General features: G+C 40.2%; 2 protein-coding genes across 2 annotated transcripts in view; one reads left to right on the forward strand and one right to left on the reverse strand.

Moving 5' to 3' along the window:
- LOC126377320 (S phase cyclin A-associated protein in the endoplasmic reticulum) overlaps positions 1–18,504 on the reverse strand; it is a 526,515-nt gene that overhangs the window by 130,737 nt on the left and 377,274 nt on the right. The gene's annotated exons all lie outside the window — the stretch shown is intronic.
- On the forward strand, positions 12,665–16,008 carry LOC126377387 (ELAV-like protein 4). Its single transcript, XM_050025117.1, has one exon. It carries the CDS (start codon positions 12,737–12,739, stop codon positions 13,796–13,798), a length of 1,062 nt encoding a protein of 353 aa, XP_049881074.1. The 5' UTR covers positions 12,665–12,736; the 3' UTR covers positions 13,799–16,008.

The following is an 18,504-nucleotide window of genomic DNA, read 5'->3' on the forward strand; positions in this document are numbered from 1 at the left end:
AACTTTGCGAAAGAAAAATTCCAGTTGATATTAACTCGGAATCATGAATCATCCTCAAAGTTTTCGTTATGGTGACACTAACACCCTATATATAGTTAGTATAGCCTAGCTCAAAGTCACTGTTCCAAAATACTTCTTCAGTAGAGTTCATCTTGCTAGGGATTTACCTCTGACTACCCCAATTGGGATGCAGTCGTGAGCTAATGTTATGTTCTTAAAACGTCAAGTTTGATAACAATAAAGGGACCATTATAACAACATACTGTTCATTGTCAAGTATTATCTGACACAATCACGTACCATACAAAATGTATGGACTTATTGTATGGAATGACCTATATCTCATACATACATCTTCCACGCTTCGGTCACTCAAAGACTGTCACTTTTATCATTCATTTTTTTTAATAGAGGGCCTTAAAACAAATTTAAAAATCAGTTATTAAACTATTTAACATTGGATTTTTTACCTTATGGGTTAGACATAAGCGTTAAAGTTTTTTTAAACGGTTGTGATATCATAAATATGTATTTTAAAAAGTAGCCCCTTTTTAAATATTTTAATACTGAAGGGTTGTCCCCCCTATGAATAGGCCAGGAGTCAAACCCGGTTTTCTATACAATGGATAAATCCAAAATGTTTTCGCCAATTTGGGTCATTGCGTCTAGTTTAGAATTAGAAAAGTATTTCATTTACTTCCAGAATTTACCTTTGAAAACATAATAGTTAAACAATGGGTTTTGGATTTTAAAAGAACATTCGGTCTTACGACTTTAAAATAGTACTTAATTAAACAAAAACTTTGTAAAAAAAGGTTATTATAAGTTTAGTGAGTTTAAAAATAATAATAATATGTATGCATGGGATAAGCTGCCAGGGACCTGATATTAGGGAGCCAAATAAAAATTTTCTTGTAACAGTAATTTATGTTTTTTTTTTATTTAGAAAAAGAATGTCTAGGGCCCTGTGCCGAGGTTTTTCTTGCAGCTTATTTTCCCCGGCTGTACAGGTTGTGAGAAACTGTAGTAGTTTCAACGATGTAGTCAACTTAAGTTGGCTATTTCATGAAATGGTCGAACACATCATGAAATGATCAATTCTACGATCTGCCCGTGACATGGGTTACATGGACAATCTGTCAACATTGAAATAACTGTTATTTTGTATCTGGGTCACTCGGTAGTCACGTATTTTGTTATGTTACTATTTCAACACGTCTCAGTTTAAAACAAGCCGTGTGAAACTGCATAAAAATAACTCTTTTATTAACATACATACATACATAAACTCATGCCGTGGCAACCCAGTTGGTAGAACGCTTGCCTGTCACTTTGAGGTCGCGGGTTCGAATCCAGCACAGGCCTAAACCAATGACAGCTAAATTTGTTTTCGAATTCATGTTTGGATCATAAATGATAATCACGTGCTCAGCGGTGGAGGAAAACATCGTGATGGAACCCAATGTGGGTCCGCTTTCCTAACCTGGAGATTTGACAGGTCCGGTTTTTCACAGAAGCGGCCACCGTCTGACCTTCCAACCCGCAAAGGGAAACCAGCCCAATCCTGGTTAGGTCACATACCTACGAAACGCATTTATCGGGTATGTGGGTTTCTTCACGAAATTTTCCTTCACCATGATAAACATTTAAGATCCAATCATGAATTCGAAAACAAATTGGAAAATAACTGGTTTAGGCTCGTGCTGGGATTCAAACCTGCAACCTTACAGTAAGAGTCAAGCGCACTTGCAACTGAGCACTAAATAACGCAAACATGTGTACCGAGTTCGAGTGCTAATATGTATATAGTGGCCATATCATAGAATTGATCATTTCATGAAATGATCGACCATTTCATGAAATGGTCGTATTTCATGAAATGGCCAACTTCAACTGACCATATCGTTTAAACGTCAGCGTTTAATGATATTTCCATCCACGAAATGATATTTCATGAAATGGTCAATTCTATGATCTGGCCACGACATGTATACACTTTGAAACCATGTCACATCAACTTTTTTGCAAATGAAACCGTAAGTCTCATTAAATGTCAAATATGATAGTGCGACAAGGTTCTAAAGTGGGTACAAGATATTGCTCATGACTGTACCTACAGGTATTAGGTATTACGTAGGTATTCTCAAAAAATCACCTATCAAGTAAAAAGTTAGTCGTACTCCCGAGCTACCCCGCTTCGGCGAGGGCGCTAACCACGCAGGGAGTAGATAAAGTCGGCGCAAACTAATTATAACTACACGGTGCATACCGGGACAAGGATAGTGTGGAGACGGCTTATTTATTATCAGGACCAGGGGGTGAAAAAGCAATATTTGCTATTTTGACTTTTGCGCATATAAAAATAAGTGCGCAATGACAAATGTCGAATAGCAATATTGCAAATCAAATCAAATATACTTTATTGCACACAACATACAAAACAAATTAACACAGATGATGATAGATACAGTAAAATCTGGCGGCCTTATTGCTAAACAGCAATTTCTTCCAGACAACCAGTATGAATTGTCACACATACATACATTTCCCACTGAGGTAAGCAGAGACTGTGGAATCGCCTTTTTTTTCTTTGACGTGACTTATTGTAGATTTGCCGCAGATGGCATTAACTACTTGGCCGGACAAAGGGGAAGCGGGCTGGGCACAGGCCTCCCCTCAATCAACCGGAGGGGGTATGGAGCTCCGACGGGACCAAGGCTTCAAAGCACGGAATCATCTTACTTTTTCGAACAATCAGATGATTCAAGCATGCAATATCCTTAACAAACAAAGGATAATTTCACCAAGTGATTTCGACAATATCCCTGTAAATGTTCGGCAACGGGTGCGCGGAAATAAAAAGAAAAACTAAAGGAATATCACTTTTACTAAAAATATAAACTAGAAAAAGGAAATACAGAGAAGAAATGCAAACATAAAATAACTTATAAGTAAATCAACGACCGATCTTGGTGACAGCGAAAATTAAAGAGGAAAAAACAAAAGACAATCATACCATATAGAAGAATAAAGCAGAAATTCTTATAAACTAAGGAGATTGTATATAATTAACAAAAAGTATAAAATCGATATAAAAATGTTCGTGCGTCGTTTACAACCCCCATCGGGAATCGAACCCGGACCTTCAGATCGTGAGCCCATCGTTCTAACTACTAGGCCAACAAGGCTTTCTTAATATATATTTTTTTAATAAAACATCCATCTCTACACCAATGGACGTGATATGCAATCCGCACATGGCGTTTGGCGCGTGCCGACGTCGGGAACAGACCACAGAGTAGAGCAAAACATAGAGACGAACAGAAATACATACATACATACTCTTCTGGAGTGCAGATTATGTATAACATAACATAAACATAACATACATAAACAGCCTATATAAGTCCACTGCTGGGCAAAGGCCTCCCCTCAATCAACCGGAGCGGGTATGGACCATATTTTACCACGCCACGGTGTATACATATAAATAAGCCTGTCAAAAATATGCTGTACTTGTATTGTCTACCATTTGTATCATCATCCTAGCCTGAACATGTGACAGGTCCGGTTTTTTACAGAAGCGAATGCGTGTCTGACCTTTCAAACCAGCACAATACAGTTTAAGTCACATACCTCAGAAAATGCATTTCTCGGGAATGCGGGTTTCCGCACGATTTATTCCTTCACCGCTGAGCACATTCTTCTTCTGTTGTGTGGGTTGTGAGGTGGATTATCAATTCTGGTGTCAGGGTTACTATTGAGCCGCCAAAGGCCCCTGATATGGCTCATATAACGACTACTAACTTACATCAATAAGTAGTATCCGGGACCAACGGCTTAACGTGCCTGACATGATAATCAATAAAATTGTGATCCAAAAATGAATTCGAAAACAAATTCGACAATCATTAGTTTAGGCCTGTGCTTGATTCGAACCTGCAACCTCAAAGTGAGAGGCAAGCGTTCTACCAACTGGGCGACCACGGCTCCCGACCACAGGGCACGGGTCTACGATCTGTATGTGTACCGATAATAAAATAAAATAACTACTATTAAACAGAATGACTAATTCGGTACAAATATCTCATAAATATATCTCATACTTCGTTACATATTATTATTTCAATACAGGGTGGTCCAAAGGTTATGGTTAAAGAGAATTTATTTCTTATTTCCAACATATTACATGTCAGGTTCACATTCAAAATGAAAAATTACATAGAAGGGCGCATTGGCTACCAAAAACACCCTCATGTATGTTCAGCGATTATTTACGGTTTAGGAGACACATTTTACACCTTTTTCAAGATTTTCTACCTTACTTCAGAAATCATTTTTTAGTCGCTAACTCTTTCTTAGTAATTATTTTATTTTATTTCATACCTAGTCCTGAGCAAATCAACCACTACCTAAAAAATAAAAACAGCCAAATTAAAGATAAAAATGTTATTGGAAGTGTATGTGAAAGTGTTATTTGATTAATAATTGTTGTAGTTCTTAAAACTTCGCCGAAGAAAAATAAAAACACATGGGTTAGTCATGAAAGTATCTACAAACATCCAAACGAGATATGCGAAAAAGGAGATTATAGCAATAAATCAAGGTACTAAAAGTCATAAATCTAGTCGGAAAGTTTATTTAATTACTCTGTGCAGGGCTCTATGCAAATTGAGCCGAAATGTTTTATGTACTGTTGAATAATTCTGTTCAGTATTATAAAACTTGTTCGATATTACGCGAGGGGGCGGATAAAGCTTTTTTGACGTGTTATCGTAATGGTTTGCTAAGCGTTCACTACTTGGCTAGACAAGTGAGGAACGATGAAGGCTTTCTGTTGGTATGATAGAATTGATTATTGATTTTGGCTAGTTTTCTTTTTAGGACGTGACTTAGATTTTGTGTTGTATGGCATTCGTCACTTGGCCGATCAAGTGGGGAACTTTTAGTTCTTATTCTTAGAGCGATGTCTCTGTAACAATAAACTTTATTACTTACATGAGTTATGGGTTGACAATGGCCCCGATTCCTGCAGACACCGCCTAATTTTATTTTAGGTTATATCCGTCATTTTCGTATCCGTCGAAAAAGAAAGGGACGGATGATTCACAGCTCTTAATTTTAGGAAGAATGAGTAAATTAATGTGTCGGGTTATTGACTGACGTAAAATTTTTAGACGGTTGGTTTAGATTTGTGCTTAAAATTGACGTGTGTTCCATAAATTTTATGCTTGTCGATTACCCGTCCCTTTCCTTTTCGGCGGATAAGAAAAGGACAGATATAACTTAAAATAAAATTAGATGGTATTTACAGGAATTAGCACCAATGTCCCACTAGATTCATGGACTTCTGGCCAGAAGATGTGGTAATCCGACGCTTCAGGGAGGCAAAGACGAATAATAAATTCCGTAAATAGTTTAATATTTTAATTAAATACTTCAGTATTCTTGGGTTATGGTGTATATTGTATGGGCCTTATTTGCCTAAAATGCTTATACCTTTTTTTTTTTTCACGTGACTTATTGTAGATTTGCCGCAGATGGCATTAACTACTTGGCCGGACAAATGGGGAGCGCTGAAGGCTCTCACCCGGTACAACGTTTAAGACAACAGGCCTGAGGGTGCCCAGTTGGGCGCGAACCTCGGCTCAGGGCGTCGTCTGAGAGGAAAAATATTTGAAAGTCGACCACGCCGGCGGGGTCGGTATCGGGGACCTGAAGTGTTTGGTGTCACCAGCTGATTGGCTGCCTCTATGGCTAGAGTAATCGCGTCGTCGGGATCGTATATTACGATACTTTTCAGTACCGTCCCTAAGCGGAATGTACTCGGAAGCCGCAACTACCAGGGGATTTGGGTGGTGCGGAGCAAAATCGAAAAAACGTTTGGAAGCTAATTTGAGCCATTGGGCAATGGTTGGCAGACCTAGGTCAATGTGCAGATTTTCATTGCGAAGGAACCACGGAGCTCCCGTGGCTTTCCGCATGAAACGATTAATGCTTATACCTATATGTATGTATGTATACATAAAGTGTTGGTTTTTATGTTGAATAGGATTCAAAAATGACGATGACGATGAATGATGATGGATGGCGATTACTCCACCGACAAGAGCGCAGCTCTTAAATAAAGAGAGAGAGAGGATTCAAAACAAAAAAGAAACTAAGATAATTAAGTATGAATATACAGTTGCCTCATTGCTTGACGGCACATTAGTCTAACAGAAACCTCAGTGAGGTACATACATACATACATAAACTCACGCCCGTAATCCCTAATGGGGTGGGCAGAGCCACAAGTAATTAAAGACAACTTGCAGCCTCAGTGAGGTGTTGCTACTTAGTTCATCTTGCGATGGATGTTGTTGTGTTTTCTTCTTCTGTCGTGTGGGTTGTGAGGTCGATAACCAACCCCATCAACCCTGGCTCATGTAACGACTACTAACTTACCTTAGTAAGTAGCAACCGGGACCACCGGCTTAACGTGGCTTCCGAAGCACGGGTCATCTTAGTTTCAAACAATCAGGTGATAGTGTGTTTTGAATTCCAATAGTAGACATTTAAAAAAAATGTGAACAAGGGGCATCTGTTCTCGCTGGTTCATAGTTCGTAAGTACTTACTAACCTATAACAAAGAAAATAATTGTCAGTGACCCAAAAACAAGCAAATCCCGTAAAACGCAGCAGAAGTGGCAAGATAGATTCGGGCCGGGCTGCACAGCTGATGTCGTTGACCTCGCTGCCGTGACAAGTGGGGTGGGCAGAGGGTGGCAGGGTGGGTGTGCTGGTTTCCATTGTCACACGATAAAGGGTGGGTGACAGTGAACGCGAATTGTTTCGTTTTTTCCTGTGTTGCTATTTGTTTCTTGTGTTGTTTGTTTTGTAATTATTGTCTGGGTTATAATCGCCTTAAGACTAAATATAAAATAATAATCCGCATCGTCTTATTACGTATATTTAACGCGGTCGGGTTATACTGCGACTCGTTTTGTCCGGGAGTTCTTGTTTTAGAGTATTTTAAATTAAAACAATAATTTTGGTGGGTTTTACTGCGAAATTTAAAATGTTTATACTATGATAACATGCACTATGTCATTATTTATTAGAAATATAATGTTCCATCCTTCTTTTTTGGCTTTGAACTTCTATTTTTGCAAGTTTTCACCACGCACTGTTGCCAGTTCGGCGCCTAATCGCGCACTGAGGTAAGGTACTGTCAACGTGGCTATATTAACAGTAACTTTGCGTCCCACTTTTTGAACGCTGATGTTCAATCTACGGTAGTAGTAAATCAATGGTGCAATGGAAACCCGCCCTAGTTACGGTGGAACGATCCGGTAGCCCCCTAATGGAGACATTATTGCTGCAATTTCTACCTTACTGCCCTGACTCTAAGCACTATTTACCTTGCCATTTATAGACCGCCTTTATTTAATCAAAATGTGGTTTGCGGAATCCTTGGAAAAGCAGCTCTATCTCTTTCATAATAAAGTAGATTTTTTATGGAATTTAGCGAATATGGATCTTGAATTTCTGCCTTAAAATAGAAGAAAGCAGAAGGACTGTAAGTGGAGGGAATAAGGTGTGTTTTCGAATGGTAATTAAGGCTATTGCCGTGAGTTTTCCAAAGAACGTAAATGTGTCCCTAAGGGTTTCAGCGAATAGAATGTTCTTTTGCAAGCCCAATATAACATAAATAATATTTCTTTCTTGTCGGTCTGTTTGTTTTCCTTTCGTAGTTACATAAAGGGACTATTTACAGGAGTGAAGGAAAAACATAGAATGTTGATTGTACATAGAATCACCTGTTTGGTGGGAGTTATCATATATTCTCCGCTTTTAACCCCTAAGGACCCTGTCACATACTCGTACAGTGCGAGAACTAGGACATAGCTACTTCACTTATGCTAATAAACTTTCTGGTTTCTTTCTTTTCTTTATGCTAATAAACGTTACAGATTCCGATGTGGTAGTAGTATTACAGCTAGTTACATAATATATAATTTAATTTTTTGACGTTCAAAAAGCGCTAACTTAGTAAGCCAATTTTGAAAAATAAATATTTATGATTTTTTTAAATTCTGGTGCCGATTAGTAGACTTCGAAGAGGCCCTAGAGCTGAACTGTTAAAGATATGTTTAACTTTTACCCATCCACAAAAGCTATTGGCCCCGATTCCTGCAGACACCTCCTAATTTTACTTTAAGTTATACTTGTCATTTTATCCGACGAAAAGGAAAGGGACGGATGATTGACAGCTCTTAATTTTAGGATAAATGAGTAAATGAATGAATAACCCGGGTGAATCAAAAAGGTATCTCGCTGGTATGCAAACCGTTTGACGTGTGCTGTCAACTTTATTCTGTCGGGTTATTGGCCAATGAAAAATTTTTAGACGGTTGTTTTAGATTTGTGCTTAAAATTGACGTGTGTTCCATAAATTTTATGCTTGTCGATGACCCGTCCCTTTCCTTTTCGGCGGATAAGACAATGACAGTTAAAATGGCCACATCGATCGAAAGCAATATTGCTATTTGACATTAAGTTGTAATATTGCTTTTTTAAATGAATTGCTACGATGTGGCCTTTTTAACCCCCTTGGTCGTTCTCTTTAAGAATACCTATTCATTTATATACAAAAATCATGCGGCTTGCAGATAATTAGCCCAAAACGCCAGAAAATCATAATTACAATAACAAAAATAGTACGTAAATAATTTGTCTAAAAAAAATTTAAACAAGACACAAACCAATAAATAACTCTTTTACTCATTACGCTCACAATTGTGTTATTAAAAACAAAACAAACACACAACTCGTGCACAATTATTTTAATTTCACATTTATCTTTTTTTTCACATTAGTCATTTATTAACCTAAATATACCGGGTGTTACTGGCATCGTAACAAATACAGAGGGAAAAATTTTGCGAAGGAAAATTCCACTTGATATCAACTCAGAATCATGGTCTGAATTATACCTCAAAGTTTTCGTTACGATGTCACTAACACCCTGTATAACATCATCATCATCATCATCAGCCGTATGACGCCCACTGCTGGGCATAGGCCTACCCCAAGGATCTCCACGACGATCGGTCCTGCGCTGCCCGCATCCAGCGGCTTCCCGCGACCTTCACCAGATCGTCGGTCCACCTTGTAGCGGGCCTACCCACTGAGCGTCGTCCGACACGTGGTCGCCATTCCAGAGCCCTTCCGCCCCAGCGGCCATCGGTTAACACAACAACAACATACCCGTATATTATATCGGTATGTTCTATATACCGATGTATATAGAACGTGAAACGGTATCAAAGAGCTACAAAGTTATTAGCATTTAAATTGTTCTCGCTCCTATTTCTGCAGGGTTGCAAGAGAAAATGTATGAAGATTTTTTTAACATACATACACAAATATTTCCTACCGGGGTAAGCAGAGTATGGAATTCCATTTGCTTCGATCCTGACACACTTCTCTTGCTTCCTCTACAATCATTAATCGTTTGTACCAATGAGTTATTAATGTATCTAATATAACCTTACCCGTAGAGAACCATAATGAGGACTATAGAGAACCGGAGAGGAAATATGATTGGCCACCTGATACGAATCAATTCATTTATAATAAACATCATAGAAGAAAAAATTGAAGGGAAGAGAGGAAGGGGTAGACCTAGGACAACATTTATGAAACAAATAAAAGAGACGGTGCAGGTCGAGTCATATCAGGAGGATTTGGCGGGAAGAACAGAGGAATGGCGATTACTTGCTTAACCTTTTCAAGTTCGGTTTTCAATATTTAAAACCTCACTAGTCAAATTAAAACCATAATAAAATACTCTGCCAACCCTGTTACACCTGGCGTCGCCTCCACCGGCCAATTTTACTTGCAAAACGTTCCACAGCCGCCTGCAAACACTATCGACTTGAAAATCAAGTGAATTTCCAGCCGAAAATTGCTTAGAAAATTCACATTTATGAAATTCCAAACCGTTAGCATTCCGGGCATATTGTTAAAGATAACCTCTTAAGATAACATAAGCTTACGAGTATATCCCAATTGGGGTAGTCAGAGGTACATCCATCGCAAGATGAACAAAGCATCCACACCTCACCGAGCTTTCTGTTAGACCAACGTGATGGATGGTGAGCCGTATCGCCGTCTATACTGGTTGCGCCAACTGTGTTAGTCTTCTTCTATCGTGTGGGTTGTGAGGCGGAGTATCAACCTCATCAACCCTGGTGTCAGGGTTACTATTGAGCCGCCAAAGGCCCCTGACATGGCTCATGTATCGACTACTTATTACGTCAGTAAGTAGTAACCGGGACCAACAGCTTAACGTGCCCTCCGAAGCACGGATCATCTTACTTTCGGACAATCAGGTGATCAGCCTGTAGTGTCACCAAACATGGGACCACAAAGTAATTTTTGTGATATGTCCCCACCGGGAATCGGACCCAGGACCTCCGGATCGTGAGCCCAACGCTCAACCACTGGACCACCGAGGTCGTTAACTGTGTTAGTGATAACTAATAACTCGTTGGTGCATGTCCTGTACCGGGGTTCGAACCGACACTCCCCGTTTGAGAACTAATCAGATGGACCACAGTTCCACAGTGACATTAATCCATAAGTACGGTCACGAGCATTAACATGTATAAACTTTGATACCATGTCACATTATTTTTTTTTGACAAATTGAACTGTAGGTAATTCTCACTAAATGTCAAATATGTTAGTGCGACAGAGTCCTAAAGTGGGTACATTATATTGCTCATGACTGTACCCAAAGCTCACCGAGCTATCTGTTAGACCAGATAGGTTAGCCGTATCGCCATCTATAATGGTCGAGCTAACTCTGTTAATCAAAACTGCACTTCATCATCTCTAGCATTATCCCGTTTTTCACAGGGTCCGCTTACCTAACCTGAAGATTTACAGGTCCAGTTTTTTACAGAAGCGACTGCCTGTCTGACCTTCCAACCCGCGAAGGGAAGTCCAGCCCAATACAGGTTAAGTCACATACCGCTCCGAAAATGCATTACTCGGGAACGTTAGTGCGACAGAGTCCTAAAGTGGGTACATTATATTGCTCATGACTGTATTTATAAAATAAAATGGGATCAAGTTAGCAGTTAACCTAGTCTCATTTTAGGATTTTAAAATATTATGCAGGCTCTTAGGTATTCCTTCGTTAGTATGTCGGCATAATTATTAACGATTTGCATATTTTACCTGTACCTTTACTAGACAGTCAGTACAGACAGCGAGACAGCATCTATAAGTAACAAGCAGTAGTAGTTGTTAAGCACACAAATTCACAATCTGGAGGTCCGGGTTCGATTCCCGATGGTGACATTGTCGAAATCACTTGGTTAGTAAAACATTTGAGGCTTGAATCATATCCGTGTTTCGGATGGCACCTCCATCAACACGCAGTGGAGCAGCGTGGTGGAGTACGCTCCATACCCCCTCCGGTAGATTTAGGGGTCGCCTGTGCTCAGCAGTGGGACGTATATATAGGCTGTTTATGTTAAGTATCTTAGCAGTCAGTTCTCCTCACTGTCCCGTTTATGAAAAAATATTTAAAAATCTCTTCGGACACTCTATAGCTAAGTATACAGGTGGCCCAGAAGTTCACGTTCAAAATTAAAAATTAGATACCCTCTATCTAATTTTCCATTTTGTACCTGAACTTATGGATCTGGGCCACTGTATAAAAAAATCTGCCTCCCCTCTAGTGATAAATATCTTAAATCTTTATAATGTGCCTGAGTTAGTAAAACATAATTTTAATTTAAAGTAAATAAAATTATATTTTACGTACTTATACGAAAGTACGTAGTATGTACAATAAATAATATTCCAATTACATCAATCATATTTAATTAAAACAAATAAAAATATTTGCATTCAAAAAAAGAACTAAGACCCTGTTTCCATAAAGTTAAATTGGTATTCGAATGATCTCAAACTTTTTCAATGAAATAGTTTAAGAGCAGAAGACTTTTTCTTAATTCTTAATTCGTTAATTCGGTACCTACCGAAGATCCCGGATCGTCCCGGATTTTTTATTTTTGTTTCATTTTCAACTTTTGTTTGGACTGTTTTTTTAACGAAATAGGTTTTTTTAATGAGGTGTTTTGTGTACTTTGTACCGTAAAGCAATTAAGTTTTTGCAGTTTTTCCATTGCTTTGTTACTAAAAGTTCTTGTCACTCTATAATGTCGATCATATATTTATAACCTTACATTTTCATTAAATCGTCTAAGTCGATTTCAAACGCGATTATTTACGTGTGATGTGTGATCTAAATCGGTGCGCTTTATTATTACATTATAGTAACCTCGCCGCTAGCAACCTCAACAGAGGTTGTGTGAGGTCCTTGTACAGTGTCGTAAGTTGCATAATAAAAGTGACACGACCTGACGTCACAGCACGGCACCTAAGCGCGAGCTGTGAGGCTGTGCCGGGCTAGTTGGCGGGAGGAACCTAGTTAGCCCCGCTTCCCGGGCGAGATCGATGCGAGGGGTGTATCTGGTTTTTTCGGACACTATACCAACCGGGAGGGGTGAACGAACCGAGTTATGTAAGCCGGTCGATACGTACGGACATGCGCGCCCCTTCCTCTGTCAACCCTCAATATCGTCCGCGCGCGCTACCCCTTCGGACGTGCCGTTTTATTTTATCGCGTTTTTCGTTTCCCTTTCGTTCTTTCCGTTTATGATTTAACGCCACCATGTCCAAAGGCGACGGTGAACAGCAAAATGGATCCGGCGAGGAGTCCAAGACCAACCTCATCATAAACTACCTGCCACAGAGTATGACCCAGGAGGAGATCCGGAGCCTGTTCTCGAGCATCGGGGAAGTGGAGTCATGTAAGCTGATCAGGAACAAAGGAGCCGCGTTCCCGGACGCGCTGAACCACGCGCTGCACGGCGGTGGGCAGAGCCTCGGCTACGCGTTCGTCAATTACCACCGCCCCGAGGATGCGGAGAAGGCGATCGCTACTCTCAACGGGCTGCGGCTTCAGAACAAGACAATCAAAGTGTCTTACGCGCGACCGAGCAGCGAAGCTATTAAAGGTGCAAATTTATACGTGTCCGGACTGCCAAAAACGATGACGCAATCGGAGCTGGAGCGACTGTTCAGCCCATACGGACGCATCATCACGTCGAGGATCCTGTGCGAGAACTCCGGCGGGCGCCCCTTCACAGGAGGTGAGCAGGGATTGTCAAAAGGTGTCGGATTTATAAGGTTCGACCAGCGCGTGGAGGCTGAACGGGCGATTCAGGAGTTGAACGGAACAGTGCCGAAAGGAGCGACAGAGCCGATCACAGTGAAGTTCGCAAACAACCCGAGCAACAACGGCAAGGCTCTAGCCCCGCTCGCGGCGTACCTGCCGGCGGCGCTGCGCTTCCCGGCGCCTCTTGGCCGGTTCAGCTCAGGCAAGTCCCTTCTCGCTATCAATAAAGGTCTGCAGCGCTACAGCCCGCTGGCGGGCGAGCTGCTCGGCGGGGTGCTACCAGGCGCCGTCGGCTCCGAGTGGTGCATCTTTGTGTACAACCTCGCTCCAGAGACCGAGGAGAACGTGCTGTGGCAGCTCTTCGGCCCCTTCGGCGCCGTCCAGAGCGTAAAAGTAATACGCGACCTCCAAACCAACAAGTGCAAGGGCTACGGCTTCATCACAATGACGAACTACGACGAGGCGGTGGTGGCCATCCAGTCGCTCAACGGGTACACTCTGGGCAACCGGGTGCTGCAAGTGAGCTTCAAGACCAACAAGATCAAGACCATCTAAGGCGATGGTCCGCACACGGCCTGGCGACGCTAGGACGGCACAGCAGGTGCGCACCCATACATACCCACTCGAACCTAACTCGCGGTCGCCGCCGGTCGCGGCTCCAGCGACGCCCCGATCGCAGCCAAAAACCACCACTTGCTTTTGGCTGTCATCTCATCAAGGACCTGACATGATAGACTGTGTCTTCCGGACGTTAGCGCTTGCGCGCCATAGGAGCGCGCGAACGAGTTTTGTACGTTAATTATAAACTAGCGAATGTTTTTGACTCGCTCTTTGTGCGGTGCCTTTTGTTCGGCGCGCTCAGCCATTTTAACGCACATAATATAGTATAGCCTGCCCGAATTGGGTTAAGTGTTTCAGGAAATCAAAATGGCGGAATTTAACACCCCGCGCGGTGCGCGCATGTCCGAATAAAATGGCGACGCCTGAATGAACGGCGCCGCGAGCATGCAATAATAAATTTAGATGGACGGCATCTAATGCTAACTCTGGCCAGACTTTAAACCATACATATTGGTAATAGTCAATAACAAAATAATGATATTAAACTTCGCTTATGAACGGTTGTGGTTATCGAGAAATAGTTTAAAATAATAATTAGCAATAATAGCCTAATGCTATGCTCCAATTTTATATGCGATCATATCGTAAGTACCGTAAGGTTTACATTCGCGGTTAGGCCGGCACCGGATCGATATGCCAAATGTATCGCAGTAACTCATCTCCGCTCGCACACATACTCCCACGTGCGACAACGTCGACACTGTCGCACACCACACGCACGACGTACACAAGTAAGTAGTTTAGACCGGCCGACACCCGACGCGAGTGGGCCGCTACATCAGGCTTAATCGAAGTAAAATAGTGTTATATTGTTAAAGATTGGAAGAATATATATTATCTATACGTATATTTTAATCATATATTAATCTAATTAAGGATGAAAACTAATCAAAAACTGTGATAGGTTTTGATAAAATTTTAAAAATGAAAAGATCTCGGTTGGGGAGTTGTAACGGAGTCGTTCGAGCGGCGCTCGGGTGGTAGGCGGGGGCTGAATGTAGGTTAGGTTTTTGAGATTTTTGCTACTAGGGTTCGGATACGTCCGTGGCACAGGCGCGGAGCGACGGAGCGACGGTACACTATGTACGAGCTAGGAGGAAGATGAGGAAAATCGATGGAGCTGTTCTGGGCTAGGGGCGGGGCGTACCCCCGCACGGAGCGCCCCACGGCCCGAGACCCCGCGGGGGACGGAAACAGTCCGCGGAACTATGGTGCATACTCTAGTCTAACGATATCGTTTCAAAAATTAATAAATCGATGTCTTAACATATGATCGGTACCTGCTATATAATAATGTATGGATGCGACCCTGCGTCTATTCGAAGTAGGCTTTAATTGTCTTAGTTTAAATGGAAATTTGTAAATAGAGAAAAAGTTGTTTAAAAAAATAATATTCTTGCCGCGTCTAAATACACGCCACACACTCACAGTATAACCCGATGAAGACCTATTGTGAACATCGAACTTGAATAGATATAATATCGTGCCGTCCTAACGACCCTACGATTTTTGTAAAAAAAAATATATACTTAATATATGTAAAAACAGTTTTGTAACATTTCAGATATTAACTAATAGGTACTCATTACATACCAAAGATGGAGATTAAAATTTACAAGTATTTATATATTTATTATTAAATGTAAAACGTGCAATAACTAATAGCCAGTAATTTAATAAAAATATATTAAAGAAAATGATTGGAGGCGTTGGTGGACGTCTAGCGTCTAGGATGCGGGAGCCAGCGCCGGTAGGGCTCTGCCCCGGGGCGGAGCGCCTCTCGCGGACACTGCGTGAATGTGTGTGCACATTGAGCCACGTTTGTCTACTATTTATTGTAACCTTTGTTTATCCGCACTAACTTACTTTCGATATTTATAAAAAATAATCTAAAATTACTTTCGCTTAATTTAATGCAGCTTGAGACGCATAATGTTCAGATTTTAGTCTTAATACGTTTTATTATTAGGTATATTCGTATTAATTTAGACAAATTGTGAGTTACTCTCGCCGTCGCGACGCCACTCGCGTGTTCACTGGAGGGCGGGTGGCGTTCAGGGGTCGAAGTTTGATTATTTTAATAGTAATCTTACTGATCGTGCGGTTGATAGGAACCTAGTATGAGTCGGCGTGTGAAGCACAAGTTTTGCTAACCTTACTTTATAACTATACTATGTAGTTCGTCTCTTAGGTTACGATAGTTGTTGTGTTTTGTGTTGTTTTAATTCAGCATAAAATTTCAACTATTCTAGTCATCACTTCCGAACTACGGAATATTATTATATTAAATATTTGATATTTTGAATAGTTGCTCTAATTAATGTTGAATGATAACCTAAATGATAATTTTCATGCATTCTTTGTTCATAGATTTACTCTCATTAATTTAGTGTATGTGCAATTAATTGTATTTTATGTGTATATCTAACCTAGGTGTACATTTAACTTATTTAATATATAATTTGTATTATATAAAATTAGATCCGGAATTCAACGCTGTAAACCTGAATTGATTTATTTATTAGGGAATCGGGCGATTGGTCGGTATGGTTGCAAACTTACTTTGTGGAAAACACATTCGATTACTTATTCATATATTATTTGTGAAGATGTTACCTATTTATCGTTTCGATTCAGTTCGTTTTGTGTGACGTCATGTTGTTGAATCGAAACTAAAACACCAAAGTATTTACTGAAAACTCATCGACTTTTTAGATAATAAATAATAATTAATGAATGTTAAAAAACAAGTATTTTGGAGTGAAATTGTTCGTTAGGACTCGGCTATGTGTTGCCGTCACTTAAGTGGTATTAGTAGAATGTTTTGTGCGTTCCCCTTCTTTCGGTAATAATTAATAATAGTGCTCAATAGCTTAGTGAGCCCTCGGGCGAATAGTGAAGTAACTGAAAAAGCAATAATAAGTAATATCGTGAAAATTTTAAACCACACACGGGTATGCTACAACATAATTAACTTAATATTTTTATATGTATTTTAAAATATACTGTAATTCATATCTTCATAGTTGTAAGCGGCCGACTTGCAAAACGTTCTACTAATAATTGTAAAATTGGGGCTTCAGGGGATGTCGGTCGGGTTGAGAGTTTTTTGACACGAACTCTTGGACTATGTCGTTGCCAACTTTTAATACCGGTGTTAAGAACCGAAAATATTTTTTAAAAATATAACCTACTTCCGTCACTCACTGAAGCTTCCAGTGTTGCAGTTATATCTACAAATCTATGGCCAATAGCGTTGTGGATAGAATCTTAACCCCAATAAGTGACAAAGGATAATCAGACCTATTATCAATAACATAACGGCTACTTTTTGAACGGTGTTTTGATGCATTTTTTATGAAATTAAAAAGTAATATTTAAAAAATAAAAATAATTAATTGGCAACACAGAAACAATACTCTAAATACGCATAGGCTAATTACATTGAGGCTGTGAAATTAGCAAAAATAAAAATAATAAAAAACATGTGGCGATTGATCTATGAATAGAAAGTATAAAATAAGGCTTCGGAGGACAAAGAAAGTCGTTTGGTAGATACGTTTACGTGAGAATGTCGCTTCGATTTATAACACCAAATAGAATGAGACCGATTTAATTATAAATAAATGGCTCAAGTAAGGTTAGGCTTTTAAACTTGTCTTGGATGTTTCAACGGGAAGTTGTTGAATCTCCACTGGCCTTAAGTCCAGTCGAAGTACGTCTTCATAAGTCTTTAAGACAACTGCGTTGCGACTTTACCTTTACAATCTAGTCATAGATACTCTATCTCTTTCTTTGTCCTGCGACTGGATGAGCACTCACGCGTACAAAAGGTTAATGGCCCATATTTAATAAGTAAATCAATTGACAATTTTTCCGACGAAATCGCGTGAAATGCGACTGTCCAAACTGACGATCGGTGATACAAAGTGCTGCACAGTGGAAGGCATTAGCGTTTTCTAAGCATATGCAGCTTCGGTGTTAGGTTATAGGAATGGCCTTAAGCTCGGGCACAGGCACAAAGGACAAAGGGAAAGTGGCCGAGACAAACGCGATTCCGCTAGTTAAGACAGATGAAGAAATGAAATCTTCCATAGGAAATAAATACGTTAGTTTATAATTCTACGCGTGAAAGTATTTCATGGCAGTTCTCCTGTGTTCTGACACTGTTGCCATCTAGTCAAATGCTCAATAATATCGCGATAAGTGTTGAGACACAGCCTAATGCTATAAGTACGTGTATCGGTCACACCTTTCAGGGATTGAAATATGTTTCACGCCGTAGAACCATCGAGACATCGACTAAATGTGTTACTATTACTTCATACGTCAAGTTCTAGGTGAAAGTATAAATCAGAATGCACAACACCCTCTTTTCCATGCTGCGTCGGCTATATTGTTGTAAAATTATTGAACTCTTTATACATTTGCTCATCGCGTACTTCCTCGATTTTGGATCCGTTTCTCTAGTAGTAGCTTATAGTGGTATATTTACTGATAATTTTATAAAGTATAGCCGTTTCCAGCGGCGCACGTCGCTTCCCTACGCGTGATCATCGTCACTCAAATTGGGGACACCGTTTTTTTCGAGTCTGCTATTATCTGCTGGAGATCGTCAAGGAAATATATTTTTTGCTCCT

The sequence above is a fragment of the Pectinophora gossypiella genome, chromosome 23 (assembly GCF_024362695.1).
Source record: "Pectinophora gossypiella chromosome 23, ilPecGoss1.1, whole genome shotgun sequence".
Lineage (NCBI taxonomy): Eukaryota > Metazoa > Arthropoda > Insecta > Lepidoptera > Gelechiidae > Pectinophora > Pectinophora gossypiella.

What these genes read in the sequence shown, in the direction of transcription:
- LOC126377387 (XM_050025117.1), top strand. Translation starts at nt 12,737, where the DNA reads ATGTCCAAAGGCGACGGTGAACAGCAAAATGGATCCGGCGAGGAGTCC.